This window comes from Cynocephalus volans, chromosome X, assembly GCF_027409185.1.
Source record: "Cynocephalus volans isolate mCynVol1 chromosome X, mCynVol1.pri, whole genome shotgun sequence".
NCBI lineage: Eukaryota > Metazoa > Chordata > Mammalia > Dermoptera > Cynocephalidae > Cynocephalus > Cynocephalus volans.
The window spans coordinates 1,324,101-1,351,667 of NC_084478.1; the positions used below are offsets into that span (position 1 = coordinate 1,324,101).

Consider the following 27,567-nt stretch of genomic DNA (forward strand, 5'->3'; position numbering starts at 1 on the left):
ACATACACAGGGGCATGCAGACATGAGCACGCACACGAGTGCACACGTATACACTGGAGCACGCACGCACATACACGAGCACATCCCTGAGGGAAGCCGGAGGTGTTCAAATGGTGTGAACTTTGTATTGAAGTCTGACACTTCAGGGTTCAGTTTCTTCCTGAAAGTGTCACTGGGTGCACCGTCACAAGCTGAACACAGTCGTATACTAGCGCCGAGGTCACGAAAGACCTCAGCTGCTGGGTTTTTACCTCCTTCCTTATCTCTCTCCACCTCGTTATTTTCCCTTTTCATGTCTTCTTTCCTCCCTCCCTCTTTACTTCCTTTCCGTCTCTATCCCCCCTTTCCCTCCCTCCCTTCCTCTCTTCCCTCTTCTATCTCCTTTTCTTCTTTTTGTTGCTTGTATCCCCAGAAGGTAGAAATTCCTGACAGCTCAGCACTGAATGAACCGCCCAGAAGCGCCCCAGGCTTCTGCCTGAGCCCATGATTTCACCTGTCCCCAGCGTTCTTGTAAAATGCCTTCCTTAGTCTTGTCTTGACCTTGAGGTATGCGTGGGGCCTAAGGCTGGGGCAGGGTTTCAAGGCTGCTCACCTGCCGGGGAGTGCAGGCAGAGCTCAGAAGTCACATAAAAGGTGAAGTCTGGCCTTGGGGTCCTTGCTGTGGGAAGGGCCTTGGAGATTCCAGCACATTCTTAAGTCGTCATCGGACAGGGGGCAGAGAATGTCCCTGGAGGGCCAGCCAGGCTTCCTGCGGGGATTGAGGTTTGGAGGGCAGTGGCTTCTGGGCAGGGACAGGGAGTTTGCCTAGGGGACTGTGTCTCAGATGAGGAAAACATCTGACTTGTGCTTATTTCACAGAACCAGCCTGTCTGGGTTGGAAGAGATCCTGGCAAATGATTATCATTGCCTAAGAGCCAACTGGGCCAACAACCCGAAGCTGCTGATTGCAGATCCAGTTGCTTAGCATCCGGTCAGGCCCTGGAACATGGTGTTTCTATTTCTAAGCCCGCAAAGCCGGTACTGTGGAAACGTAGAAGGTTCCTCTGGAGCACATGGGGGCAGTTGACTACAGAGCGATCTGTTCCCCTCCTCTGGGCACAGAAATGTCTGCCCTCCTGTGGCCACCCCACTGGTCAGTACTGTGCTGTGTAGGCCTGTGTAGTACCAGTGTTGGCTTCTCAGGCCTCCCTAGTAGGTGCTCGGCGAATGTTTCTGGAATGAATGAATGTATGTGATGTGTTCCAGTCATTGCTAATGAGGGTTCAGTTTTTTCCATGGAAAGAGTTGCACATGGACGTACACTTGGACGCTCAGCCAGTTGTCCCGTATGTCGGGGGCAGGGGGAGACAGCTCCTGTCCCTCACTACAATGTGGCACCGGAGGGCATGGGGGCCCTCAAAACTGAAAGCGCTTGTCTACCTGGGATCTGGAGAGACAGAACACCCTAAGGGGTGAGGGGTGGAGGGAGGAAAGGTGGAGCTGTGTCTGCCCCTCACATGCTCATCCCCAAGACTCAGAAGCAGAGAGGAAGGACCCAAGACCTACCACCCAGCCAGGAAGACTCCTCAGCCTCTCTCAAGATCTGATACACTGACTTGGATGGTATTAGAGATCAGCTGCCACAGACTAGCAGATTCTTTACTGAATCTGTGACCAAAAAGTACCTTGGTGGTCTGAGAAATGGGTGGATTCATTAAGAAAGAAGAGAGGTGTTTTAAAAGATTTCAGCTTTCGCCTAAAGCCTCGGGATGAATCAGCACAGTAATGAGTTGGCATTTTGGGGAGGGGGGCATGAAAGGGACAGGTAACCTCAGTGAGGCAATTCCTAATCTGTTAAGGTGCTGCCTTAAGGTCATGTGGGGTGTGTGGGGGATGCTGTGTGGGGGCTGTGTGTGGGGGGTGTGGGGTGGGTGGGTAATGGCTGCAGGTGGAAGTCCTCCACAGCCAGAGCTGTCTACTCAGGTGTATCCTGTGGTCCTTGTTCCCCTTTCCCCTCCCCATGTCAGTCCAGAGAGCAGTTTTTGAGGAGTGATGCACCCAGACGGACAAGTCCTGGTGTGCGGTGTGTGCTCTGAGACCTGCTGAGTAAACAAAAGACGGGTGGGGTGGGGGCGAGGTCCTCTTCCCACCTGGAGGGCAGGCTCAGGATGGGCTGCTCTGCACAGAATTCTAACCTCATGATCCCCGTTGCTTTATAAATCATGAAAATCCTGAAAATTATATAAAATCACGAAAAGTCATACTTTCTCTTCTCAGAGAAAACTTTTCTGAGTTTTCTACTATAAAAAGTTTCGGCAGACTCAGAAGTGAGCAAGTGGTATGATAAACTGCACAGACCACTGATCCAGCTTCCACAAACTGTGTCTGGTGGTTTCTTTCCAGTGTGGGAAAGAAACCCATGTTTGGGTGGGTCCTTTGTTAAAGGAACAGCCATGAGTGTGGGAACTCAGGGTTGGCCGCTCCTGGGGTACATGGGCCCACTGTCCCCCAGCTGCGTGGAGAATGGATTCATAATGGTGGTCGGGGGCATGGTCCTGAGGGCTTTAAAAGGAGAGCACACAAGAGCCTCCCTCTGCTCCACCATTTTCTGCCATGTGGGACCCCTGCATTGCTGTCAAGCCACCACCAAAGAAGACCCTCACCAGATGTGTTCCCTGGACTTTGGACTTCCCAGACTCCGAAACTGTAAGCAATAAATTTCATTTCCTTTATAAATCACCCAGGTCCAGGTATTTTTGTTCCAAGCATCAGAAACAGACTAATGTACCCTGCTTCTCATAAGACACACAAACTCCTCCACGAACTGCCCACCCACCGGTCTGCAGAAGTCTCGCCATAAATAATAGCTAGGAAGGTGCATGGACAAAACACACTTAAAATAGGCATGAAAGATTAGAAAATACTCAGGAAGACTCAAAAGCCGTCTGGTAGACTAAAGAGAAGGCATCAGGGAGACACTGTACCTGCTACAGACACAGAGGATGGCAGCCCCTATGCGCCACCTGGGACTTGGCCCCTCACCACGCTCCCCAGAGCAATCCCCGGGGCTGTTCTGCAAAGCTATCTCCAGCAAGGCCACTGGACCGCAATGCTTAGGACTCTTGCTCCTCCTCCCAAATGTGGCTGCCAGATGCTCTGATCCTCCCTGTGGCCAGTGCCTGCGGCCACCCACACCCCAGCTCAAAGAGCAGCCTGATTTCAGTCTTTACCCTGTTATAATGGGCACTCCAGTGCGACTCTCACATAAACGTTTAATCTAAAGATCAGCATCTGAGGACAGGTGCGCCTCCATCCTTCTTATAGACAAACAGAGGCCGGGGCCTCATGGGGCAGCTCTGGTGCCCAAGAACACATCCAGGGTGTCCCCCACGCGTGCCACCTGCACGTCGCAGAAGCCATGCTGCTGCAGCAGGCGTCTGTACTCGCCGCGGCTCCTCTGCCTACCCTGCATCTGCACCAGTGTGTTCAGCGACTGCATCAGGCTGACCCTGGCTGCTTGCTCGTTGTCCAGCACGGCCTCCACCACCAGCAGGCTGCCTCCTGAGGAGGAAATGCAGACAGCTAGGAGGTGCCAAGGCGGGGGGACCCGTGTCGGGGACAGAAAGCGCTCAGAGGGAGAGGAGGAGGTCACACAGCAGGAGGCTGACGATGGTACCTGCCTGGGGAAACCAGAGAGAGATGGGAGGGGAGAGACAGAAGCAGAGAAAGACAGAGAGAGAGATGGTTGGTACACTGACAGATACAGATAGGTAAGGTGTTTGGATGGATAGAACAGAAAGATTAGATACACAGATGATAGTTGATAGACAAATCAGGCTGATGGGCCATTGACAGATACGTAGATGACAGATGACAGTTGACAGATGGATTAATGATACAGACAGACAGAGACGTGATAAAAAGACTGGGTGGGGAGAGGGTGGAAGACAAAGAATGGGTAGGTAAGGAAGGAAGGAGAAGTTGGTAGTAGACACAGGTAGGTAGACGATCAGTAGGTGATGGATGCATAGATGGGGGGGCAGGTGGAGATAGATAATGAGAAAATATAGAGAGAGGAGGAAGAGAAAGAGATAGAGGCAAAGAAAGAGAAACAGAGGGGAGGACAAAAGTGTCATGACCAACCGAGCCTGGGGGATGGATACCTGTTGCACGCGGCAGGTGCAAGGCCCAGGTTCCTCAGAAGGAATTAAGCGTGCTCTGGAAATACGTGAGGAATTCTTACTGCGGCAACCACACCGAGCTCTGAGTCCTTGGGCAGAGCCAGAGCGCCTCCCCGATTCCCTCGGGACCACGCATTCAGCTCTGGGAATCTGATAAGCAACGTGGGCCGAAGCTGCTCGGATCAGGGTTAGCACCAGCCCCCAGCCCCGTCCAGTTCCAGGAGCAGTTTGGAAGGTGGTGGAGAGGATGGATGTGGAAAGCTCTGAGATGCAAAGTGTGCTGTGTGCATGTGTGTGCGTGTCAGTCTGTCAATCTATCCACCATCCCTCTGTCCTTGTTATGTATCCATCCATCTCTGTCCATCCATCTCTATTCCCCATCTATTCTCCATCTATCTGTCCATTCATCTATCGTCCATCTTTATTACCTGTTCATCTGTCTATATTATCTATTTATTCATCTACCTATCCATCCATCTAACCAGATATAGATATAGACCCCCCCTCCCAAAGCATTTGTTTGGCTCTAAGGCACTTAGCAGAGGTGAGGAAAACCTCGCCAGCCTCTGGGTTTTCTTTGAGGCAGACCCTGTGAACTCAGACTCCAGAGGTGGCCCCGGAGCCCGGCTTTCTTCACCAGCAGAATGAGAAAAAGGGACCGGACTGCAGGACCTCTGACGTCCATAATCAGATGGGAACGTGGGGACCTGCTGAGGAACCACTTCCAGGGAAGAAAGTCAGAGAGAGAGTTATAGTGGGGTCCCCAGGGTCCCTCCCCAACCTCCTGAAACGTTTAGCCAGCCGGGCTGAGCCAAGGATGGAGAAACCGGTCACTGCAAGAAGATAACTTTGGGATGGAAGGGAGTGGGGTGGGAGGTGGTTTCTATCTGCGTATTTCTTTTGTTTGGATTACCTGGGGAGTCCAACAAAAAAGCACAGGTGAGATACAAGTCACAGTTTTACATGCCAGAGGTAGTCACTGGTAAATTTCTACACATCATCTCATTTTGTCCTAAGTATTTAAGTGTATACGCAACTAACAAGACTGGGATCATGGTGTATACTCTATTAATGTTTATGTTTTTCTTTTCTTTTTTTTTTTTTTTAAAGATGACCGGTAAGGGGATCTTAACCCTTGACTTGGTGTTGTCAGCACCACGCTCTCCCAAGTGAGCTAACCGACCAACCCTATATAGGATGTGAACTCGTGGCCTCGGTGTTATCAGCACCACACTCTCCCAAGCGAGTCACAGGCCGGCCCAATTTTTATGGTTTTCAGTGTAATACATAAGCAGGGTTAACCTGACCAGCTCCAAAGTCTTATGTTACGAAGCGCAGTGCTGGGCAGAACTTCTTGGAAGCAGCTACTTTCAATTCTTACCTGTGACCTCCGCCCGCTGCACCCCTCAGCTGCTGGTAAGCACTTTTAACAGGCAGCTGAGCAGGGCAGGAAGCCCTGATTTAGTGTGTGCATATTTCTGTGGTGTAAATACTCCCGGCATGGCTGATTTCAACCTAACTACCTGGTGGTGTTAATGGGCTTGCAGAATTCCTGAAAATTTAACAAAATTTAACAAGCTCCAACAGAGCACTGCACCCAACCCTTCACAGCAGGAATACGATTTAGAAATCGCTCTCTCCAGGGCGAGCCATGGGCCGGACCATGCCCCCCCAACTCCACTTCCCGCCCCCTTCCCCTCCCCCCCCCCACCTGCTTGGCAACATCTTAGAATGTGAAAAAATACATGAAGGGGGCGAGGATTTAGCTCTGTCACATCTCCATGCCACCTCCCCAGGGCAACATCACGATTATGCGACTCTTTCATTCTTGAATATCTTAACATTGATCATGTGCTAGGCTACACTTCAGGGGCTGGGGGCTCAGCAGGCAGGGAACAGGCGGAAACCTGCCCTCAGGGAGCCCAGATCCTGGTGGTGGGCATGCCCAATGTCCACAGTGACCCTCCTATGATCACGTACAAAACCTTCATTTCCCAGTCTGTAGGAGTGTCCTGGAGCTGCTGTAACAGATCAACACACACTGGGAGGCTAAAGCTACAGGACTGTGTCCTCTCCCAGTTCCAGAGGCAGAAGTCTGAGGTCCAGGTGTGGCAGGGCCGTGCTCCCTCTGGAGGCTCCAGGGGAGGATCCTTCCTGCCTCTTCCAGCTCCTGGTGGCTCCAGGTGTCCCTGAGCTTGTGGCCGCATCACTCCAGTCTCTGCCTCTGTCTTCATGTGGCTTCTCCTCTGGGTCTGTCTCCTCCTCTGTCTCTCATGAGGACACCTGTCATTGGATTTAGGGCCCAACCAGATAGTCCAGGATGTCATCTTAATGAATTACATCTGCAAAGAAGACTATTTCCAAATAAGGTCCCGTTCTGAGGTTCCAGTTGGACATGATTCGTTGGGGGAGGGGTCACTGGTCATCCCACTACACAGACCAACAAGGACACCTCAACTATGTCGTCCTCGGCAACTAAAATTTGCCCATTTAAAAAATTGGCTTGGTTTTCCACGCACCTATTATCAGTCTTCCAAATGCTCTCATTTGGTATCTGTCAAAATACCAAGTTTTGAAGATTTGTCCACACGTTGCAGTACTTTTCTCCAAACCTTCCGATGCATGAGATAACCGATCTGCCCGTCCTTCGGGCCCTGGCCCCTTGACCCTCCTCCTACCCATGTGGGCAGTGCCTCAGGGCTGACCCCACAAGGGTCGCCCTTACCCCAGGCAGCCCTAGTTTTCTGGTTTCTGGAAAGAGCATGTCTACCAGGAGCTTCTTAAGAAAGGGAGGTGGGTGGGAGGCACATTTTTTGAGTCCATACATCTGCAAAGGTACTTTTCTCTGCCCACGGACGTGGCCGGTCATTTGGGAATCCCTGAAAACCAGCCTCGCCTCAGTCTGCAGGGGACTGATGATTTCTCGCTCCCATACTGCTTTCGGGGAACTGCCTGTGTTTCTGGGGCCAGTTCTTGCTGCAAGACTTGGTTTCCACCCTCTCGACAGGAAAACTCATCTGTGGATCCCAGAATTCTGAAACGCTGGCTTTGCACCCACAACTGGTGGGGACGGTTTCCAGCTTGCCAGCACCAGTGGGTCGGACTTTGGGACGTGTGTCGGGATGCCCACTTTCTATCCAATGTCCTCCTTCCCTGGACTGTATCTTCCAGTCCATTCACTTCCTGAGCCTCATTTCATTCCAGGACCGTTCTTCTTCCTTGTGTCTCTCGCCACCTTGTGCTGTCTCTGGACGCCTCTGTCACTGTTCTCCCAGACTGTCACCTTCCCCCCCACGTTCCACGTGCTTAATTTTGGCCTCGGGCTTCTCCTGAGAGACTTCTCCGCATGCCTAGTGATTGCCGGATGTCAGGACTGTAGGAAGCTGGGACTCGGTGGCAGCTGGCATCCCTTGCACCTTGGAACCCCCCTCTCCAGGTCAGCAAGACAGAGGGGGCTTTTCCCCGGGGGACAGAGCCACTGGCACACAGAGGCCATGGGTGCAGGGCAAGCCAACCCTCTGTCCATTGCACAGCTCTCCCCCATGCCATGCCGTGTGCCCTGAGCCAGCGACCACGGATGACCCCGGAGCCGACCCTTCCCAGCTCTGTCACTGCGGGGAGGGGCCAGGGATCAGTGGGTAAGGATGGGCTGGTATGAGGATGAATTCTGCATGTACATCAGGCTGGCCAGAGTGCCCAGAGACGTGAACAGACATCACTTGTGGGTGTTCCCGAGGAGGTGCTATTCAGATGAGATCAACACTGCCATCAGTGGCCTCTGAATAAAGCAGAAGATGCTCTATGATGTGGGCGGGCCGCGTCTGATCAGGTGAAGGCCTGCGTAAAATACGCATGACCAACCCCGCAGGAAGAGGGGTTCTTCCCCCGATGGGCTTTGAACTCCAGCTGCAGAATCAGCTGGGTCTGCAGCCTGCTGGTCAGCTCTGCAGCCTGCACACTTGCCAACCTCCACGATCATGGGAGCCAGTTTCTTAAAGCAAATCTCTCTCTCCCTGTCCCTCAACTCATGGTGGGGGGAATCCATCCCTTTGTCTCCAACTCCTCACCCCTCACCTGCTGACCCTGAGCCTCTGGAGGCTGTCACAGCTGTGGGGGTGGCTTTCCCTTGGGGCTGCAGTCCGGGGCTGTCCCTCGGCCTCCCTGCTGCCCATGCTGTGTCCATTCCTCTTTCCAGACCTGCCATCTGCCCACCACTCCAGACTGCTCCTGTCTCCTGTGCTCTCTTTGTCCCAGTGGGTGACTCCCAGTCCTGCTGTGTCCTTCACATGAGGGGAGATGGCACAGACCAACAGGCTCTTTGTCATCCAAGCACGTCCATTCTAGCACACGGGAGGTCCCTCTTCCTTGGGGAACAGGCCAGAGATGGACGGAAGGGACAGGAGAAATGCCTGCACTGCAGCTAGAGACAGCTTCAGAGCAGCCATGGGCGCCCAGGAACAGAGCGGCTGTCCTCAAGGACATGGGCACCGAGCGGTCCACTGGCCGGGCCTGTGCACCAGAGTGGGGTCCCACGTAGCACCGTGGAGTGGGCGTCCCATTTATGTTCTCGGAGGCCAGAGGTCATGGGAAGAGGCCAGGAGTGGGGGAGGGAAGCAGCATTCAGGAAAACTAAGCACAGGAATGTCCACCAGTGCGACGGTGGCTCGTGTGTGGGAATAACCGGCTGACGTTGCACGGGGAGTAAGATGGACACAGAGAACGCTGTGCTACCCTGGGAGGAGGTCCTTGCTGATGGGACGCTGGATGCTGGGACGGTCCCTGCAGGTCTCAATTTGTACAAACCCCCTGCGCTTCAGTTTTTGCTCAAAATCTGAGACTAAAGAAAGATGACAGTTTCCTGAGGACATGGAAGACAGCAGTAGGATACGCTGTTGAAAACCAGCCCCAAGGTGCAGCGTGTCCCACTTGCTGGAACCGCACAGGAAGGAAACAATAAAACATGCGTGTGCTGCCAGCGCCCGCCGCACTCTGGAGATGGGCCAGGCCGCTGGGTTTTCTCGGCTCCTTGGCCAGATGGGCTACGTCAGCCACGAACAACTGTGGACAGGTCTGGGGACCAGCCCAGGGACTAGCCCAGAGATCACAGAGCACCTCTGCCAGGATGCAGAGGTACGGGGGAGCCTGGAGACCACAGGTCAAGGTCTGGGCCCTCAAAACGCCACCATGACATCCAGGACACTTCCAGTGACCTTCGTCTCCACCTGGGGCGGCCACCCTCTTTCACAGCCACGAGGGCCCGGCCTCTCCTCTGTGTGACCCGGGTCCTGCTCGGGCTGCAGCACGGCCCAGGAGGGTGGGTCTGGTCCTGCCACTCGTGTACGGCCCGGCCTGAATGCCCCAGACAGCCCCAGGTGTTGGGGAGGTGAAGTCTCAGGGCCTTGTCACCAGCAGCTTCCATTCGTGTCTTCCTTACATTTTCAGAGGCCCTATTTCCAAATGAGCTCCCAGTCCTGGGCCCCGAGGATTAGCACCTGGACATATCCTCTTGGGGGACACCATTCCCCCCATGACGGCCAGGCATCCGTATGGGGCCATTTACACTCTTTATAAAAATTCACCCTCACCTTTGTCTGCGTCAAAAGCTCTCAATGTTGTTGGAAAAGGAAACGTCACAAGGCCTTCTCACCTGGTTTGCTGCTCCCCGAGACCCTGCTCAGTAAGTCGTGGACTCTGTCATCCGGCAAGTCGTGGAGGATCCTGGACAGAATGTACAGGTCGGCTCTGGGGAGGCTGTCTCGGAAGAAGTCACCTGGTTGAAAAACAAGACATGATAAATCCATCAGGGACACAAGAGGGTTTCTTCTGTGTGACAGAACTTGGGTCAGCACCCGGAAACCTCAATTCTGGGAGGGAGGAAGGGGGCGTCCAGGTGTGAAGGGGTCTCCCTGCGTGTGTCTCTGAAGGCAGAGGAGGAACACGGGCAAAGGTGCCACATTGGACAGCACTTGTCTTGCCAGGGTGGGTGGGACCAGCCTGAACGGGAGCAGTGCCGCTTCCTGGACGCTGCAGTCACCTCGGGACAGCGTCCCGGCCAGCACCAGGTCACGTGCACTGGCTTCTCGCTCTTTCTTTATAAGCGGCGGCTGGGCCACCGCCGGATTCAGGAAGCCTGGGGGAGATGCAGTGGGGAGGGTGCTTATCTGCACCACCTTCTAGGATGGCTGAAATCAAGAGATGCCTGGCCGTAGTGGGGTGAATGGTGTCCCCCCAAAAAGACACTTTCAGGTGCTAACCCCCAGCACCTGGGAATGGGAGCTTATTTAGAAAAAAATATTTGAAGATGTAATTAAGACGTAGATTAAGATGAGGTCATCCTGGATCAGGGTGGGCCTAAATCCAAAGACAGGTGTCCACACAAGAGACAGAAAAGGAGACACACAGAGGAGAAGCCACGTGAAGACAGAGGCAGAGACTGGAGTGATGCAGCCGCAAGCCCAGGACGCCTGGAGCCACCAGGAGCTGGAAGAGGCAGGAAGGATCCTCCCCTGGAGCCTCCGGAGGGAGCACGGCCCTGCCACACCTGATCTCAGACTCCTGCCTCCAGAGCTGGGAGAGGATACATTTCTGTTGTGTTAGAAATTTGTCTCATTTTTAAGTCTCCCGGTTTGTGGTAGTTAGTTTGGCAGTCCCAGGAAACTGATGCACCCACCGCATGCTGGTCTGTCCCTGTGGACACAGAAACCGTCATATTTATTTATTTCTATCTGTGCTTTGTTCAGCACAGGATTGGATGGAGCCCACAGACATGAACCCAAAGCAGAAAGTGACAAAGGGAACGTGAGCTAGAGTGAAGGGACAGTCAGGGCAGGAGAGGACACACAGGACGAGGTCTACAGAGGGAAGTCTGCGCTCCCTGACAGCAGCAAGGAGAATAACACTCTGTCTTTTAGGGTTGGTGTTTCTATAAAACTTCAATGTTTCTGTTTCTGTAGATACAACAAGTCAACAGCACAGCTTCTCATCAGATTAGTAAAACTGAAGCTTTAGGGTAAGTGCATTAAAAAAAAAAAAAAAAAAGTATGAAGAAGTCACAGGGCAAAGAGCATGGAGACCCCCCCAGTGCATCTGCCCGCAGGCAAGGCCTCAGTCAGACAGGCTGACATTAGCGGCTTCCTTCAATCCCCTATGGCGTCCGCAGCTGCCACCTGGAAGTTCTTCCTTGAGTCTAACCCAAGTACTTCTTGTTGCAGCTCCGGGGTCACTTCCTTCCATGGCCTCAGATGGTTTTATATTCCTGTGGATGCCACCCTGGCCGTTCCCCATCCCCACCCAAACACGCACCCACATATGAACGCAGACCCAGACACACACACACAGTTAGATACATCATACACACACAAGCACACACCACACACATATGCACCTACACAGACACACACACACACACACACACACAAATACAGTCACAAACACATACACACACAGAAATACAGAGACACATATGTACGCACAGAGACACTGACACACAGACACATGGAGACACACTCACCTATACACATGCTCTCACACACATACAAGCACACACCACACACACATGCACGCACACAAACAGAAACACAGTCACATACATGGAAATATACAGAGACACATATGGAGATGCAGACATACACATGGAGACATGTTGACATATACACATTCTCACACACACACACAAGCACATGCCACAAACACACACACAAATACAGAGTCACATACGCACACTGAAATACACAGAGACACAGATACATGGAAACATGCTCTCATATACACAGCCTCTCACACACACACAAGCATACACCAGACACATATGTGCATACACACAGACATGCAGAAAAACACAGTCATACACATCCACACAGAAATATACAGAGACACATAGACACACGGAGACATACACATATACACATGCTCTCACACACACAAGCACACGCCACAAACACTATGCACGCACACAGACATGCACACACACTGATACGTGCACACACAAATACACACACACACAGAAACATGCAGACACACATGGAAATACACAGAACGCAGGCACACACAGACACATGGAGACACAATCACATGCTCTCACACAGACACATACACAAGCACACACCACACAAACAGACACACATTTTCTACATAGAAAGAGATAAATAAGCCTGGCAAAATGTTAACTCAAAGCAAAGACAGAGAAATGCACCTGACACGAAGCTGATTTGCGCAGCCTCTGGTCCACGGGGCTGGAAACAGGAGGCGTGCTCCATGACATTTGGGAGATCGAGCACGGTCACCTGCAGATGCGGGTACTCCTGGGCGAGCTTGCAGGCCAGGGCACCTGTGCAGCCTGTGGGAAACAAACACAGACACTGTGGCCAGACCCCCTTGGTGCTCACAGAACCCATGGTGAGTCTCCAAAGTTCAACTCAAGCTAAAACCCAAATGCCATTCTCGGGCATGGCACTGAGGGAGAACAGAACGAGATGCCAGATGTCCCAGAGTGGAGACCATGTGAGTTGGTGCTAACCAAGCACATAGGTGGGGGTGGGCACAGACTCACAGGGGAATCCTTACAGCCCAGCCATGGGGGGCTGTATGTGTCCCTTCTCTTTCCTGCTGTGGGAAAGCATACACGATGGCTGGCAGCTCAGCAGCTACTCTAGGCCACCAGGATGAATGGCATGCAGAGGATGGAAAACATGAGCTGGCAGCATGACAGTCCTCCCAGGTCCCCAGTCCCACTACACCCCTGGGAAGGTGTCTGTTCCTCATCCTTGTGCAGGGGTAAGGGTCTGGCTAGGGTGAGGTTAAGTGGAGCACAACCAGACCTGGTGAGAGGGAACACAGGGGCTCCACAATCTCTCTTCCACTTGGCAGCCACCAGGACAGGCCTCATAACCTGTATAAGGGTCCCCAGAAACCCCCTAGAACTTGGGAATATGTGCCTATGACCCAGCACTCACCCCAGCCTTATTTAGGTCTTAGGTGGTTTATAATCAGAAAAACCAACTTTGCAAGTCGTCTTAGCAGGCAGGGTGCCCACGGATTCATAAGAGAAAAGACTTGCACAGAGCTGTTTGCACCCACCTCCTGGTGGGGTCTACACACCTCCCAGGTCGCAGGCAGAGGTGAACCAGGACAAGTTGAAAGCCGTGGCCACCTGGTGCGCGGTCAGCCTGGTGAGGCCGTGCATAGCCCGCATGAACTGCAGCTGCATCTCCTTGCTCTGGGGGTGGGAGTCCTAGAACAGAGCCTGGCATGAGCGGGTGCTGCAGCAACCTTGTCCCTCCACACCTCGCCAGGGACACCCGACCTTCCCCCAGGTGGAAGGAGGCCTTGGAACAGGGGAGCGGAGGAAGCTGGACTATGGCTGTGGAGGGGAGAGATTGGATCTGGGCTGGGGAAGGGGTGGGAGCAGAGCTTGAGAGGGGAGGGGTTGCAGCAGAGCTGGGAGGGGTTGGAGCTGGGCTGGGGAGGGGTGGATCAGAGTTGGGAGGAGTTGGAGCTGGGCTGGGAAGGGGTTGCAGCAGAGCTGGGAGGAGTTGGAGCTGGGCTGAGGAGGGGTGGATTAGAGTTGGGAAGAGCTGGAGCTGGGCTGGGGAGGGGTGGATCAGAGCTGGGAGGAGTTGGAGCTGGCCTGGGGCTCGGAGGGGACTGCGCTAGAGGGGAGCTGGGCTGGTGGAGGTGGGCTGCCCAGGGACAGCAGGACTCTGATATCCATGGGGTCTCCACTGCAGTCCACGTGGTCTACAACACACACTAAGCTCCAAGTATGTGAGTTTCTCCAACAACAGTGATCTGGAGTACGGAGACTACAGACTGCCCTTTAACAGAGTCAGGAAGAAAACCAGGAAGAAAGTGCGGTTTCCCCACTGCTCCCTCAGCAGTTCCCATGCAGGTGCGCCCTGTACAGAAGCCACCAGCTCCTCAAAGTGTCCCCAGCTCTTCCTGTGGGGTCACCCAGGTCACAGGGGCCAGCAGTCTGGAGAGCGACCAGCCCTACCAGGGCTGCTGCAGCCCTCTGTCTCTGTCCACATGTCTCTTTTTCCCTGTCTCTCCCATTCTCTGTCCCCCTGTGATACCCTTTGTCTCTTAAGCTGTCCTTTAGCAAAACACAGATCAAAACAAATCTCCATAGTTTTACTACCTGGAACAAATCTTCTGCCTCCTTCCCAAGAGCCTGGTGGGGTTGGCTTGTTCCCTCTCGGATGGCAAACTCCAGGCGTGTAAACAGATTCCAGGTGTGATCGTTGTTGCGCATAATGAAGCTGTGGAGAGAGTCTTCGCTGTCCGACACCAGGTACAGATTCGCTAACTCTGTGTTACTGTAACCTGAAAATACAGGGACAGTGGCGTGATTTCACCGACAAGAATGTCCAAGCAAAACCGAACATGGGGTAGGGCCAGCCCGTGGCTCACTTGGGAGAGTGTGGTGCTGATAACACCAAGGCCACAGGTTCGGATCCTGTATAGGGATGGCCGGTTCACTCACTTGGGAGAGCGCGGTGCTGACAACACCAAGTCAAGGGTTAAGACCCCCTTACTGGTCATCTTTTAAAAAAAACCAAAAAGTGAACACGGGGGAAGCAAGGGCTTAGCATCACCTAGATGTTTAACACAAGCACCATCTATCTGACTGTAGCAAACTATGCTCAGAGGCAGCTCAACAGGTTAATAGCACTGACCACGCCAAAGGTTTCAGCTGCTGTGACTGTCACCCAGAGGCTGATATTCCCTGAGGCTTTTCCTCTGGGATGGTCACTTGTCCAGGCTACAGTCCCGTTATTCAATCAGACCCTCTTCTAGATACTGCCGTGGAGCAACTCTGCAGATGTGCTTAGCATCTGCAGTCACTGGACGTTGAGTCCAGGAGATTAACCTCCGTAACGCGGTTGGGCCTCATCCCATCCACTGAAAACCCGAGAAGCAAAGACCGAGGCTTACTGGAGAAGATATTCTGCCTTGAGACGGCACTGCCACCCCCGCCTCAGTGTCCTGCCCTGTGGATTTAAGACTTGCGAGCCCCCACAATCACATAAGACCTTAAAATAAATCTTGTTTATATCCCAGGGGGTCTGTTCCTGTGGAGAGCCTGACCGATACAGGGACCTTCTTTTTCTCTCCTCCCACTTCACACCCCACCTGCCTACAGAATCAGGGCTGGGAGGTAGAGGGTATGGTGGTGGAGACCCAGGGTTCACCTAGACGGAGCAAAAGGAGTGACCACAAGCTTCCAAGATGCCAGTGAGAAGAAGTCTGCATATACAGCCTTTCTCTACATGCATGCACTCATTATTTTTAAAAGAAGAACAGGGAAATACTCTGCAGCAGAAGAGATTTTGTCTTCTATGCTCCAAGTTCTAAGGACATATTCATATATCTCTTGTGCAAAGGGCAGCTTCTGGGGCCTCCTGCAGCACACCCCTTGCCTCCTTATCACAGAAGCAAGGCTGCCTCTCCCGCCCTGGGGACTTCTACCCTTCCCCAGCTGCCTGTGGATCCGTCCATGTACCTTCTGCTGTAGGACCGTGCTGAAGGGTCCTGTTCCATTCAGCAAACATACACAATATTTTCATCCACCCACTGACCCATCCACCCACCCAACAACCCACACCTCCACCCCTCCAACTGCCCATCCACCTGCCCACCCATCCACCGCTCTACTCACCCATCAACCCAGCCGTCCGTCCATCCACCCACCCACCCACCCCTCTACTCACCCATCAACCTAACCATCTGTCTGTCCATCCACCCATCCCTCCACCCATCCATTTACCATCTACCCACCCATCCATCCACCCACCCACCCATCTACCTACCCGCCCATCCATCCGTCCACCCACCCACCTATCCATCCACCCACCCACCCATCCATCCATCCATCCACCCACCCACCCCACCCACCTATCCATCCATCCACCCACCCATCCACCCACCCAACAACTCACACCTCCACCCCTCCAACTGCCCATCCACCTGCCTACCCACCCACCCCTCTACTCACCCATCAACCTAACCATCTGTCTGTCCATCCACCCATCCACCCACCCATCCATTTACCATCTATCCACCCATCCATCCACCCACCCATCCAGCCACCCATCTATCTACCCGCCCATCCATCCGTCCACCTATCCATCATCCATCCACCCATCCATCTACCCACCCATCCATCCACCCACTCCTCTGTCCATCTACCACCCACCCATCCACCTACCCATCCATCCACCCACCCATCCATCCACCCACCCACCCATCCATCCACCCACCCACCTATCCATTCATCCACCTACCCATCCACCTTTCCATGTGCTCAGCCACCATCCACCCAGTCATCCATCCACCCATCCATTTACCATCTACCCTACCATCTATCCCTGCACCCACCCATCCATCCATCCATTCATCCACCCACCCACCTATCCATCCATCCACCCACCTATCCATCCATCCACCCACCTATCCATCCATCCATCCACCCATCCATCCATCCACCCACCCATCCATTCATCCATCCATCCACCCACCCACCCATTCATCTACCCACCCACCTATCCATCCATACATCCACCCATCCATCCACCATCTCTCCTGTCAGTTACCTATACATCCATCTACTCATCATCTATCAATATCTATTTATCATCTCTCTATGGAAGTGGTTCTCAACCAGGTGATTTTGCCCCTAGGGGACACTTGGCAATGTCTGGGGACATTTTTGTTTGTGTTGCTGGCATCTGGTGGGTGGAGCCCAGGAACACTGCTCAACACCCTTTGGTGCACAGGACGCCCCACCGCAGAGTCATCCAGCCCCAAATGTCCAGAGAGCTGAGGTGGAGAGAGCCTATCTTAGCAGAAGAGACTGTCTACTATCTATCAATCTATCAATCATGTCAATATCTTATCTATCGTCTTTATCATCAATCTATACCTACGTGTCTATGCATTTACCATCTATCTATGTACCTGTCCATTCACCCACACACCCACCTCATCTAAGTCGATAAGTAAGTACATGAATGGGTGTGTTCACTGCTGGTTCTGATTCTCTGGGGAATGCTCACTGACAGGTCCTTTGACACCAGAGCCCATAATGTCTCCTACCACTTGCTCACAGACACCTGGTTCCCTTCCTCTATCCATCCTGTGCTTCTCACCCTTTCAGGAAAAGCAACATCCCCAAGGGTAGTGGGACAGACGGCCTGGTCCTCCCTCAGCTCAGAGGCCTCCTTCCTACAGTGACTTTCTTCTGCCTGCAAAGATTCTGGGCAGAAAACCTTGAAAGCTCCGTCACCTTGCTCTGTCTTCTCCAGTATCCCCAGGGCCGTGCAGAAGTCCAGCAACTGTTCGGTTTTATACAAGGAGGCATCCACGTGGCCGGCAATATCCACGGCCTTCTGGGGTGCTACATCTCTCAGTAAATCAAACACTTTCAGCTTGCACGCGGTGAACAGGGCCTGTGAATTAACATAAGCAATGGGACTCATTAGGGGACTTAGCAGGTAAGTTTCACTCCCACAGACCCAAAAGAGGGAAGTCAAAATTTTCTAGTTTCTTCTACCCACAATAGTGGATTTAGTATGCAGCTGGGACAAGGCTTGCAGATCGATGAATATCAAACAGAAACCTGCTAACTCTAAGGAGTGCCAAGACTGCCCAGGTTACCCTATGGCAAGGACAGCTGCCCTGGGGTCACACGGTCACGTGGGGATGAGGACACAGAGCATGACCTGGCCTCCCTCCGGGCAGCTGGTGGCAGGGGCCCAGGTGCACCTGCTGCCAGACAGTGTGGCTTCAGGATACGCTGATGTTGCAGCTATGTCAGCATCCTGGCCTTGCTGCCCAGCTGGGAGAAGGCCTGTTGGGGACACACTGAGTGCCCAGGACATTCTCCATGCTGGGGTCATCTGAGACCTGCTCACCTTCATGCATGCATCAAGCCCTTTCCTGGCAGGGAACCAGCCAGGGCCTCCACAGCCCACCCAGCAGCGTGCAGAACAGGCAGTCAGGGCCAATGCCTGCACCAGATACCACCGCCCATGTGCCAAGCCACCCAGTGAAGACAGGAAATCAGCCCTGGATGCTGCTGTGGGCTGATGTGTGCCCCCCAAAATGTGTTAAAGTTCTAACTCCCAGTTAGGTGGATTAACCTGTGAATGGATCTTATTTGGAAATGTAATTAGGTGAAGGATCTTGAGATGAGATCATCCTGGAGTGGGGTAGACTTAACTCCAATGACAGGTGTCCTTATAAGAAACAGAAGAGGAGACACAGACACAGAGGAGAAGCCACATGAAGACGGAGTCAGAGACTGGAGTGATGCGGCCACAAGCCCAGGGATGCCTGGAGCACCAGGAGCTGGAAGAGGCAGGAAGGATCCTCCCCTGGGGTCTCCAGAGGGGCACGGCCCTGCCACACCTGGATCTCAGACTTCTGTCTCCAGAACTGGGAGAGAACGAATGCCTGTGGTTTTAAACGCCCCGTGTGTGGTCACTAGGAGACTCACACAGGTACCTTTGATGCTTTGAAGCCTTCTATCAGTTCTAGGAGGTCCGCTGGGAATGGGGGCAGGGTCTCCGCTGTCCTGTTACACGTCGCTGCCTCCTTTGTGCCCTGAGCCCGTGGGTCCCCTTCTGCCTCCACCAGGCTGCCGCCGGCTCCTGGAGCACATGGGCCCCGGCCCTCCCCCTCGCCGCTGCCCGGGTTCCTCTGAGCGGGCTCTGAGCCACCACCTTCCACGTCGCTGGGGTTTTCAAAGGTGTCAACGGTGGGGATGGAGTCGTGTTTGACCCGCTGCACGTCCTCAGGTTTGGGCGGGTAGTACAGCTCAGCCAGCTTCTTGCAGAAGTGGTTCAGAGGGAAGCCCACGACGTTCAGGAAGTCCCCGTGGATGTACTCCACCAACATGCCACCCAGGGCCTGGATGCCATAGCCACCGGCCTTGTCCCTGGCGGGGGTTGAGGGGATCACAATGAGGTGGTTGGGGGAGGAGATCACAACACGAAAGACACTTGCCCAGGTCAAACACCTACAGCCAGTGCTAGGGTCTCCTTTCAGGCCAATCTGATGGCATGATCAGGGGAATCTGGCCTTACCCACCCCAGGGGCCTTCATAATGGGGAGTTCAGCTCCCGATGAAAGTTCTTTTTTCTTAATATATACATTGAAGGTGCACGACATGATGTTTTATTTATGTATACATCGCAAAATAATTCAGTCAAGCCAATTAACCTATGCATCACCTCACATCCTCTTTTTGTGTGTGTGTGTGTATGTGTGTGTGTGTGTGTGGTGACAACAGTTAATATCTGGTCTCTGATCAAATTTCAAGCACACAACGCAGTATTATTAACTACAGTCGCCACTTTGTATCCTCTGACCAACATCTCCCCATCCCCCGTCCCTAGCCCCTGGTACCCACCATTGTACTCTGTTTCTATGAGTTTGATGTTTTCAGATTCCACATATGAGTGAGATCATGGGGTATTTCTCTTTCTGTGCCTGGCTTATTTCACTTAACATCATGTCCTCCAGGTTCATACACACACGCGCACACACACACACACACAGAAATGATTAAATCGATCTAACATAACCGCATCACATTTTGCTAGTGAGAAAATTTAGAATGGACTCCTAGGGCTGGCCAGTTAGTTCAGCTGGTTAGAGCACAGCCTTATAACACCAAGGACACGGGTTCGGATCCCCATATTGGCCAGATGCAAAAGAAAAAAAAAAAAAAGAACTAAAATGGACTCCTACCAATTTCAAAATGTGCACTGCATTATTAACTACATTATTACATTACTGTACTATAATATTTACTATAGTCACCGTGCTGTGTGATATCTGAAAAACATATTCCTCCTGTTCACCTGAAACTTTGTGTCCTCTGACCAACGTCTGACAGCCCCGGCCCAGGTCCCCACCTCCGCCTCTCTGCTCCTGTGAGGTTAACTGCGTTACGTTCTACATATGAGTGGATCGTGCGGTCTTTCTCTCTCTGTGCCTGGCTTACTTCGCTTAACATCATGTCCTGCAGGTCCACCCATGTCCCAGATGGCAGGATTTCCCCTTCTCACGGCTGCAGGTGATCCGCAGGGCGCGCACGCCCAGGGCGCACCCGCAGGCTTCGGACACTCACATGGGCTCCCCGCTGTGTATGTATTCCCACAGGAGCTCCTCCGTCAGCTCCGAAAACTTCACCTTCGTTTCCTCGTAGAATTCCGAGATGTCGGTGTCCAGCTGACCGTCTGCAAGGAAAAATCCCCCGAGGTGAGTATGAACGGCTGACCGCTGCACGTAAGAGGAAGCGCCCAGCTTAGCGTACAGCTCAGAAACGGATCGTTCACGGGGAGGAAGAGGTCCCTCTTAGACAAGGGACAAGGAGAGACACGAAAGAACAAAAACAAGCAAACAAAATCAGCACGAGGAGAAAAAGCCAGACAATGAGATCCAGAGGTTTTCTGTGAAAATTCTGGGAGCGGGACTTTTGGGGTCAACACAAGGCCTTTGTCTGTGGGTGGAAAAGCCCCAGGCACAGCACAACTACTACTCAAAGGCGTGTGTAGGAAGAGTCCCCCACACCAGCTGTCGGGGGTTGAAGTGTCTCCCCCAGAATCCACGTCCACCTGGGATCTGTAAATAAAACCTTATTTGGAAATAGGATCTCTGCAGATGTAATTAAGTGAAGGATCTTGAGATCTTCCTGGAGTGGGGTAGCCCTAAATCCAATGAGAAATGTCCATACAAGAGTCAGAAAAGGAGACACAGACACAGAGGAGAAGCCATGTGAAAACAGAGGCAGAGACTGGAGTGATGCGGCCACAAGCCCAGGGATGCCTGGAGCCACCAGGAGCTGGAAAAGCCAGGAAGGACCTTCCCCTGGAGCCTCTGGAGAGAGCACGGCCCTGCCACACCTGATCTCAGACTCCTGCCTCCAGAACTGGGAGAAGATCAATTCCTGTTGTTTTAAGATCCCCATTTATGGTCTTTTGTTGCAGCAGCCACAAGACACTAACTCAGCAGCTAAGCATTAGAAAGGTCTGAGCCAAAGGGGTGAGACTTTAAAAGCAGAGGTAAAGGGTCTGTGGACTCTCACTGCCCAGCAAATCCTTCCTCCCCCAGAGGGCCCCAGGGTGAAGCCCAAGACGACCGAGAGGGTGAAGGTTCCAGTTGCTGAGAAGCAGACACGTGGATGCCCAGCAATGGGTCAAGAAGGGTCAGGTGGTCAGACTCTGTCCCAGGGTCCTTCCCCTGACTTAAAATTGTTTTATAGCAGCTTTTAAAATTGTTCCCCATGGTTTTTGTACTTTATTTTAAACACTCGCTTGTTGTGGCCTAACTTACAGACAGCAACCTCCTCCAACTCCAGACCAAAAGATCCCAAAGACAGTATTTGGAAGGGTCACATTGGAGGAAATTTTACATACGGCACCTTCCCCACCCCCAACACCCGCAGACAGGATGCTGACTCTCCGCCAAAGGATGTGAGAGAAGGATCCGGCTGGGGACAGGCAATGTACTCTCCACTTGAGCTCGGGACACCAAGAACGCCAGGGCTCTTCCCACAGTCCCCCAGTGGAGCATCTGGAGCTGGGCTGCTTACCTCTGCTGTAGCAGTGGACGATGGCGACGCCCGTGAACACACTGTGCTCTTTCCCGCTCAAGCTGCAAGACACAGGAGGCTGTCATGCCTCCGTCGCACACGGGAGCCATGTGCTAAGCGAGTTCCTGCAACCAACGGGACACAGCCTGCCCTCCCTCCCTGTCCCACCCTGGCCTCCTCCCCATCATCAGCCACAGGGTCTCCCAGGAAACCTTCATAGAGAGACCAGGGCCAGTCCACACAAGTCTGGACAGTCATCCCTTGCAGTGCGGGAGGGACCACACCCCCCAACAGCAGCGGCTGTGCCGGGAAGACCCAGGCCCAGGCAGCTGTCAGCTGGCCTTTCTAGGGGTCTGAGATGCCAGGCTTCAGGCTTAGGCAAAGGAACAGGGCACAGCTGACATCTCAATACACTGAAGGTCAGTAATGGGCCTGGGACATTCTGGGGCTGGTGCTCAAGAATCCCTGCCAAGGACATATGCAGAGGGGCACTGCCCGCCTTCCTGCCACATGGGCACAAGCTCAGATGCACCATGCTCCTGGGGAAGCCAGTCCGATTCGATGGCTGTCCCGTGCCCAGAACTTGAGAAGCCGCCACTCTTGGCATCATACAGGAGACGGGTGTAGGAAGGATGAGGACCGGCCAGAGATCCAGGCTCACAGCCAGCAGGCTCCACCCCATCTTCCTGGGATGGGGAAGGGGATGTAGCTCCGACCAGAAAGACCAGGCCCTGACCTGCAAGGCCCTGAGCCCCTTTCCGGCCCCAAGGCCATTTCTAATGCTGTGGCCAGGATAGCTTGGCTGACTGGGTGCCCACCTGGAAAGCATGCGGTAGGCGTCCTGCTTGTCCACCGGCTTCTCCAGAATCAGGCCCCCCACCGTCTGCGAGAGAAAGGGGGCACACAGGGGGTCATTTCACACTCCCTAAGCCAGATCCATAAAACCCCACTGTCCACTTTCATATACTCATTTCTTATTGAAATTCACATAAGATTCAGCATTTTAAAGTGAACAATTCACGGGCATTTAGCAATTCACAAGGTTGAGCAACCACCACCTGTATCTAGTTCCAGAACATTCTCAGCACCCCAAAAGGAGACCCCATACCCGTTAAGCAGTCCATCCCCCCTCCCCAGCCCCTGATGACAACTAGTCTGCTTCCCGTCTCTGTGGATTTCCTATTCTGGACACTTCATGCACACAAATGGAACTGCACGATATTTGTTCTCTTGCATCTAACTTCTTCCACTGAGCATCAAGTTTTTGAGGTCCATCCACGTTTTGTAGCAGGTGTCTGAATTCCTTCCTTTGCATGGCATAATTATGTTCCCTCCGTGCATGTACCACATTCTATTTATCTATTCACAATCGACGGACACGAGTGTTTGCACCCTCTGGCTATTGTGAATGGTGCTGCTATAAATACTTGTGTACAAGTTTTTGTGTGAACCTGTGTTATTGATTTTTGGGGGTATACACCTAAGAGTAGATGTATTAGTCTGCTAAGGCTACCATAACAAAATATCCCCAACTGGGTGACTTAAACAACAGACATTTATCTCTCCCAGTCCTGAAGGCTGGAAGTCTGAGACAAGGCATGGCAGGGCTGGATTCCCCTGAGGCCTCTCCTTGTCTTGCAGACAGTGTCTTCTCCTTGTGTCCTCACATGGTCATCCCTCTGTGCGTGTCTGTGTCCTAACCTCTTCTTCTTATAAGGACACCAGTCCTAGTGGATCAGGGCCCACCGTAATGACCTTATTTTAATTCAATCACCTCTTTAAAACCTTATCTCCAAATACAGTCAGATTCTGAGGTCCTGGGGGTTAGGACTCCAACAACTTAGCCCATAAAAGCAGAACTGCTAAGTGAGAAAGTAATTCTACCTTAAACCTTGGAGTACCCTGCACTGTGCAGTTTTTCACTCCATGTAGAAACATCCTTAACCATTAAGCAGAAATGGCATCTTGTTCTTGTCTGCAGGCATGTAGGTACCATGGACCTCTGCTACATGAGGCAAGACGGACCCTGGACCCCCCCATCTGGTGTTTTCTGACCCTGAACTACTTGAAATGCTCAAATCTGCAGCCTCTTGCCTGGAGACTCGGGGACGCTTGCCAATGGAGTCCAACAGCCCAGGTATGCTCAGCCTCAGGTCAGCAGCTTGGCTCAGGTGCAGTGCTATCTCTGGTGTGGCAGAAATGCAGGGAGGATGCCTCTGAATGACCTCCCAATGTCCAAAAACTAGTCATGAGTAGAACTGTGCCCCCCAAAAGATATGTCCAGTCCTAATGCCTGGCACCTGTAAATGTAACCTTATTTGAAAATAGGGTCTTTGCACATGTAATTGAGTTAAGATGAGGTCAGATGGGACTAAGGTGGATCCTAAATCCATTATGACTGGTGTCCTTATAAAAAGAGAGCAATTTGGACACAGGCACAGAGACGGTGGCCACGTGAAGATGGATGCAGAGACTGGGGAGACGCATCTACAAGCCGAGGTACACCTGGAACCCCCAGAAGCTGGAGAGAGACGTGGGACAGGTTCTCTCTCAGAACCTCTAGAAGGAACCAACCCTGATTTTGGAAATCTGGTCTCCAGCACTGAGAACACATTTCTGTGGTGTTAAGCCCTTCCATTGCTGGTACTTTGCTATGGCAGCTTCAGGTAAGTAGTGCTCCTCTAACCACACAGGCAAATGGCACTCTGTGCCGCACAGACGCTGCTGGCCCCACAGAACCTGCTGCCTTCCTTAGGATCTGAAACAAGCTGAATCACTGGGAATAAGCAAACCCAACTGGAAGAGAGAAAGGTGACCCAAAGGGGACTCACCACGATAGTGTCCGCTCCGATGACCACATCAGGGGCCCGGAGGTCTTTCTGCAAGAAAGCCAAACTCAGATTTAGAAGTGATGTTTTTGTGTGTCTTATACAGACAATTCCATGTCACTCCAGGAGTGAAACAGCCTCACTGGGACGAAGCCAGTTTGACTTCAGAAAGCAAAATCTGGATGCCCTCAGTACCCCAAACAAGACCACAAGCACATGCCCCAAGACAGCCTACCTTGCAAGGGCAGGAGTATGGCTGGGGCTGGGATCTGAAGGGGCTGTGTGCTTACATGTGGGTTGGGGGACACACCCTGCAGGGCACCGCTGCAAACCGTTCCTATCCGTTCCAAGGTTTTTCATTCCTTTGTGGGGGTCGGGGGAGGGTACGGTTCCGGTTAAGGTTGGTTTGGGGTCCCAAATCCTCCTAGAGCTATCCTGAATTAAGGCCAAAAGGCTTTTGGTTCACTTGGTGTGATTTAAGGACATACTTAGGACGATCACACCAATACAAGTTGAGCATTCCACCTGGGGGCTCATGTGAAATCTGTACACAACTGTGACCTTAGTTTGCACCTAAATAGTAGTATTACCAACCTTTCCATTGCGGAAACCCAACCAACTGATACTCATTTATTCATAAGAATTCTTACTGCAGTATTAAGTATAATGTATTTATTACACTAATTGCAATGGTATACTACATTGTAACACATGGTCATAGATAGGCTACATTAATTCTATGTCATAAATGATGCTATTATATTAATTACAATAGTACAACACATGGTAATAGATAAGGAACATTAATTCTGTATCATAAAATGATGCTACTCTACTAATTGCAATAGTATATTACATTAGAACACATGGTAACAGATAAGCTACATTAATTCTTTACCCTAAACAATAGTATCATATTAACTTTAACAGTATGTTACACAGTAGTCCTATATCGTACGTAAATGATACTAGTTTACTAATTGCAACAGTAAACTACATTATAACACAGTAATAAATAAGCTACATTAATTCTGTATTGCAAATTATTCTATGATATTAATTACAATACTATATTGCATGATAACAGACAGTAATAAATAAGCTACATTAATCGCACACCATACATGGCATTTATTTATAACGTATATATTTAAAACTTGAAAATCCCCTGATGGCAAAAGAACTTGGAAGGAAGCAGAAGGACATAAGCCCCCTTGCCTGGTGCATCCTGCTGGCCACATCCAGAGCCTTCTGCTTGGCGGTCTCGACGGCATACGCATAGGGGGCAGAGAAGGAGGCTTTATTGAGCTTCTCTTTAAACCTGGAAGGAACCACTTCAAACCGGACACCCTGAAACCAGAAGAAAAAGGGGTCTCGAGGGTTTATCAAAAGAAACCAAGGACAGAATGTACCACAGATGTACAGAAAATGTGGTCTTTCCTGCACTCTGTGTCTCTCTCTCAGGTGATCTAATGCATCATCTGAGCTCTTACTAAGTGCCAACTTATGGTTAGGGAGCCCAGGACTGGCAAGAAGAAGCTGGCCAACACGAAGCCAAGCAGGCTGGTGACGCACTATTGATAGGAGCAGTGCCCAAAGCTCAAGGGGTCAGAGGGCTTCCAGAGCTCCCTGAAGGTAAGGGCAACCAAATAAAAACATCCCAATCCCGTGAAATTCAACAAAAATGCCAGAAGTTAATAGCTGCAGGACAAAAGACAAGGTCTGCTTTAGCTCGATCCCCTGGTACACAGTAACACTTTTAGCTTGATCCACCAGTACCTATGAAGAGATAACACAGATGCTGGGGGAGGCCTGGCCGAGAGACAGTGACATCCCTGGGGTCTGCAGGGGACAGGAATGTGGACCTTAACCATGGGAGGAAGGGGAGTAAATTCACCCTGTAAGGGCGCTCCCAGCCTCGTCTTCCCGCCCCCCACAGCCCTACCAAGCACCCATGTGGTTCTGCACCTACCCTTCCCCCAGCCCTCCCCCCACCAGACAGGCCCCTCCATCAGACGGCATCCCCGCTGGCATCCCCGCTGCTGTGTGTCCCTTTAGCATCGCCCACACCCCGTGACTGCACCTGCTAGCAGGACCCCACCCCTGCACTCTGTACCTCCCCCTCCCTTCCTCCCACCTGCACCTGCCCCTCCCCCACCTCCCCTCCCCTCCCCTCCCCCACCTGCCCCTCCCACTCTCCTGCCCCACCGGCACCTCGCCCTCCCCTCCCCCCACCTGCATACAGGGCCCCTCCCTCAGTATCTCCTTTTATTCCCAGCCCCAGCTCACCGCAGAGAAACAGCGTCCGCTCCCTCTGGACTGTCCCCCACCCCCTGCTCCAGGACTGCTACCCTCAAGCACCTGGCCTGGGCCGGGCAGCCCCTCAGACCCTGACCCCTGACCCCAGCCTACCGGGAACTAGATCACTAGGCCCTGACCGCCACCCCGCAGACCTCTGGTCACTAGGCCCTCCGTCCCCGTCCACATCCGCCCCCGCCCCTCGGATGTCCCCCTCCCAGGGTAGTGGCCCCCGACTCCGCCGCGGCAGCAGGCCTCTCACCGCGTTGCTGAGGATCTCCCGGCGGCGCGGGGAGGCGCTGGCCAGCACCACGCGCTTGTGCAGCAGCTTCCCGACCACCGGGCACAGCGCCATGGCCCCCGAGACCCGCGCCCACCGTGGGAGGAGACCTGGGACCTGCGTGCCAGCCCCGCGCCTGCGCACCGCGCCCCAGAGCAACGCGCCCGCAGGAGCCCCGAACGAAGCCCCGCCCCGCGTCACCCCACGCCTAGCTAAGCCCCGCCCCCGTACTCCCCTGACAGCGCGCAGCGCGCCCCGCCCCCGCCGTCCTCGACCTAAGCCCCGCCTTACGCAGCGCGCCCGCCCTCCTACAGCGCGCCCCGCCCCCGCCCTCCTCGAGTGAAGCCCCGCCCCCGCCCGCTTCTAGTGAAGCCCCGCCCCACCCGGCGCAGCGCGCACCGCCTC

At 52.9% G+C, this 27,567-nt stretch overlaps 1 protein-coding gene across 1 annotated transcript; it reads right to left on the reverse strand.

Annotated features, from left to right (window-relative positions):
- Nucleotides 1–3,234: 3,234 nt before the first annotated feature.
- On the reverse strand, nt 3,235–27,331 carry ASMTL (acetylserotonin O-methyltransferase like). Its single transcript, XM_063083803.1, has 13 exons — nt 27,145–27,331; nt 25,803–25,934; nt 24,588–24,635; nt 22,575–22,639; nt 21,757–21,818; nt 20,293–20,401; nt 18,663–19,095; nt 17,443–17,605; nt 14,296–14,480; nt 13,257–13,389; nt 12,352–12,495; nt 9,808–9,930; nt 3,235–3,540 (listed from the first exon to the last, which is right to left on the reverse strand). The coding sequence occupies exons 1-13, from the start codon at nt 27,235–27,237 to the stop codon at nt 3,323–3,325; spliced, it is 1,908 nt and encodes a 635-aa protein (XP_062939873.1). The 5' UTR covers nt 27,238–27,331; the 3' UTR covers nt 3,235–3,322.
- Between the last annotated feature and the right edge of the window lie 236 nt (nt 27,332–27,567).

Bases quoted from the DNA above. Each gene is read 5' to 3' on its own strand.
- ASMTL (XM_063083803.1), bottom strand. From the start codon at position 27,237: ATGGCGCTGTGCCCGGTGGTCGGGAAGCTGCTGCACAAGCGCGTGGTG. The intron at 25,935-27,144 runs GTGAGAGGCCTG...TTCTGGTTTCAG, and splicing joins GGGAGATCCTCAGCAACGCG to GGTGTCCGGTTTGAAGTGGT. The intron at 17,606-18,662 runs GTACCTGTGTGA...GTTAATTCACAG, and splicing joins AAGGCTTCAAAGCATCAAAG to GCCCTGTTCACCGCGTGCAA.